General features: G+C 48.3%; 1 protein-coding gene across 1 annotated transcript in view; it reads right to left on the bottom strand.

Moving 5' to 3' along the window:
• The window catches only part of LOC106812556, an 8652-nt gene extending 6538 nt beyond the window's left edge, over positions 1-2114 (bottom strand). The window contains exons 1-2 of the mRNA XM_014816455.1: positions 2067-2114; positions 247-539 (exon numbers count right to left, since the gene is read on the bottom strand). Of these exons, the coding sequence (XP_014671941.1) occupies positions 247-509 (263 nt within the window). The 5' untranslated portion in view covers positions 510-539; positions 2067-2114. The remainder of the gene's footprint in view (positions 1-246; positions 540-2066) is intronic.
• Between the last annotated feature and the right edge of the window lie 6 nt (positions 2115-2120).

Genomic DNA, 2120 nt, shown 5'->3' with positions numbered 1-2120 from the left:
TCTCTAGCCTGCACCTCCCCAGCCTGCACCTCTCTAGCCTGCACCTCCCCAGCCTGCACCTACCCTTTGATGAAATTATATATCTATCCTGTGTCTATGTTACATATGCTTCCCTGTCCTGTACCCAGGGGCGGATCTAGGTTTTAACTAGGTTTTAAACCCCCAAAACCCCCCCCGTAGATCCGCCACTGTGTACCCATATGACGCGCGCCCCTTCTCCTTCCCCGCGCCCCGCGCCCCGCTCACCTGTACTCCTTGTCCAGCAGGTTAATATCCAGCTTCTTCGCGTGAGTTCTCGCCTTCTCCGCGTCGTTGTTCCACGCCGCCTTGTGAAGCTTGCTGAAGTCCTTCGCCTTCGCGTCGACGCGATACTGCCTCGTCGACCCCGACCCCGCGAGGTCGCGGCCCGACCCCACCGACCCCACCGACTGCGCGTCGTCCGTCGCCGCCGCGGTGGCGCCCTCGCCGGGTTTCAACTTCGACGATTTGAACCGGAAGAGTCTCTTCATGGCGCGCGTCGGGGAAGGGCGGGTGTTCACCTGCGGAAGGGAGAGAGTTCGTGAACGGTCGAGAAGATCGGGGGGTTCGTGAACCGTATAGATTATTATTATTATTATTATTATTATGGCCCCGCGTCGGGCGCCGCGGAGCGCGATTGGAGACAACTAGAGATGACGCGATCTGCCTGCAGCCAATCACGCTCTGCGGCGGTCGCCCGCGGGGGCCATTCGGACTCGTGAACGATATATATTTCTGCAGAATCGGCAAGAGCCGCAAAACTTCTGAGTTTGAAGTCACATTACAAAGAACTGTTGCACTTCTCGGCGACGGTAGTTACACAGTTGTGTTCAGTGGACTATAGAGGGCAGAACTAGCCAAAAATGGAGGTCGTATGTGCGTGAAAAATTTGAGAAATGTGAAAGAAGTGAAGAGTGATCGTCGAAAATCATGCGGCGGAGTTTCCTACCATCTTCTATATATATATCATCATTATAATGGCGACACAGCACACTCGCAGCGGCGAGTGCGGGAGCGGCTAGTTCTGCATTAGTTTTTGTGAAAGCAAGTTTATATACACTGACACAACAGTGGAAGTGTAATTGAGGGGTAGTATTTGTGAATGTGCATTCATATTATTTTCAGTTATTACTGACTCTGTCCCAAGTGCCTGTGACCCTGGGCACCAAACTATCATTGATCTGTTGTTTGGGTTACGGTATACAGGGAGTCCCCGGGTTACGAACGTGTTCCGTTCCTAAAACAGCCTTTAAGTCGAATTTGTATGTAAGACGAAACAGGTACGTACGGTTCGTATCTAGCGTCAGTTAGCCAAATGTTTGTCTTAGTATACAGTAATATAACATATGCAACACAGTGTTTACGTGTGAGACAATGAAGCGCTGAAAACACGCAATGTTTTGATGCAAAGTAGTTCGCCCGTTCGTTATTACGAACCATTGGCATTGTATGTAACTCGAATTTGTAATATAATACTATTCATAGGCTTATAATGGGAGGTCGGTTCGTAACTATGGGTGTTCGTAAGTCGGACGTTCGTAACCCGGGGACTCCCTGTAGTGTAATGTGTTACTGGACTGTAGCGGCGCTAGGGTTATGAGACCCTATTGTGTGTATATTGACGTTAGTCACACAGCCTGATTGGGTTAACTGGACTGGAGAGTGACCAGGAGAGAAAGGCGCAAATCCACTTTAGGCACCCCAAGAGAGTAGCTTACACCCGAGCAAGTCCTTTCTATCTCACTCAGTGTTTGAGTATAGTCTGGCTGCGGGAAACGTACTAGTACTACTACTACTAGCAAGTGATTTACTACTAGTCACGTTAAGCAAAAGATCGCTCCAGTATAACAGTGTGTCCGGTTTATTTACAACCGTAAATACACGATTCTATCACAACAAACAAGTTACGTGCTAAAATCATGCCCTTCGTTTCGACATATCATAACCGTTTCTTTGACTTACAAGGAGACTAGCCGCTGTGCTACATGTAGTCATACTGATAAATTATAATAATCATGCATATTATAAGCTCATCACGAATGTATTACCTTACGAACAGTAATGTTAACGGCAAATCCATACTTATTGACAACAAACGGACG

This window comes from Priapulus caudatus, unplaced genomic scaffold (assembly GCF_000485595.1).
Source record: "Priapulus caudatus unplaced genomic scaffold, Priapulus_caudatus-5.0.1 Scaffold661, whole genome shotgun sequence".
Lineage (NCBI taxonomy): Eukaryota > Metazoa > Priapulida > Priapulimorpha > Priapulimorphida > Priapulidae > Priapulus > Priapulus caudatus.
Note: the sequence above shows the minus strand (reverse complement) of the source record. Positions and strands in the feature narration are given on the sequence as shown.